Here is a 1,033-nt window from a genome sequence, read left to right on the forward strand (position 1 = left end):
CTAGGTTAACACGTTGCCTGGGTGCTAGGTCAACACGTTGCCTGGGTGCTAGGTTAGCACTTTGCCTGTGTGCTAGGTTAGCACGTTGCATGAGTGCTAGGTTAGCACTTTGCATTGTCGTTCACTCATCACCTAAATTAGGTGCTATCTAGTTCACAGGTTGCCGCTAGAGTAATTCGAGACATTAGACTACGTTTGTTTGTTAGGTGAGTAGGTGAGTAGTTACGTGAGTTGCTGTGAATTACTAGTGTGAATACAATTACGGTTGTAGATACGATATCTTGGCAAGCCTTCCGACTTGCGCTGCAGCCAACAATGACTGCGGCGTTATCTTGTGCGACGACGGTATCCTCAGGTGTGAGCGTATGTGGAGCACATCCAGTCTGCCAACCATTACGCAGATGAGGTAGAAGAGGGACAGTGACCAGAGTGCCACGGTCATCCACAGGAAGGGTGCGCGGATGGCGAACATGAAATTATCAATGGCTTTGAAAAACTTCACAAGATGTGAGTCCTTCTCAAATGCCTCCGCAAATACATTACAGAAATCTCTGCACGTGCGTTTTGTATGCGATGGTCTATCCCCGTTCAGCCTCTCTGGATCGCCGAGAACGAAGCCGTACTTCGCCAATGTCGGCAGCGTAGCATTGCACTTTACAATGGATTTGCATTTGGCATCGTGATATCGTGGCGGATCTTGCGCTATGGTTGTAGTTGGACACCCCTTGATGCACGCTTTTACGTGGCAATTCGATCCCCTGGCACCGCATTTGGAATTGCACTCATCATACAATTTCTTAAGCAGATCGTAGAACGTCGCCGTCAGGTAAACTATCCACGACAAGTACTTATCGGCGTGTTTTGACGAGAACGTCTCGTAGATGGATTGACTGATGGGACGGAGATAAGGACCGCATACGACGGCTTCCCTTGATAAGCATACGAGACTGCCCAGACTACCATCGGAGTGGCCCTTCTTCAATGCTGAGTGACTAGGGGTAAATAAGTAGTAGACTTTCAACTCACCATAACT

General features: G+C 48.3%; 1 protein-coding gene across 1 annotated transcript; it reads right to left on the minus strand.

Moving 5' to 3' along the window:
- Positions 1 to 259: 259 nt before the first annotated feature.
- On the minus strand, positions 260 to 1,033 carry BBBOND_0002320 (hypothetical protein, conserved; the record flags this gene model as incomplete). The annotated part of the gene is made up of 1 exon (XM_012915072.1): positions 260 to 1,033. A coding segment is annotated over one exon (774 nt), but the record flags the coding sequence as incomplete, so codon positions are not given.

Source organism: Babesia bigemina, scaffold Bbigscaff_64892 (assembly GCF_000981445.1).
Source record: "Babesia bigemina genome assembly Bbig001, scaffold Bbigscaff_64892".
Classification (NCBI taxonomy): Eukaryota; Apicomplexa; class Aconoidasida; order Piroplasmida; family Babesiidae; genus Babesia; species Babesia bigemina.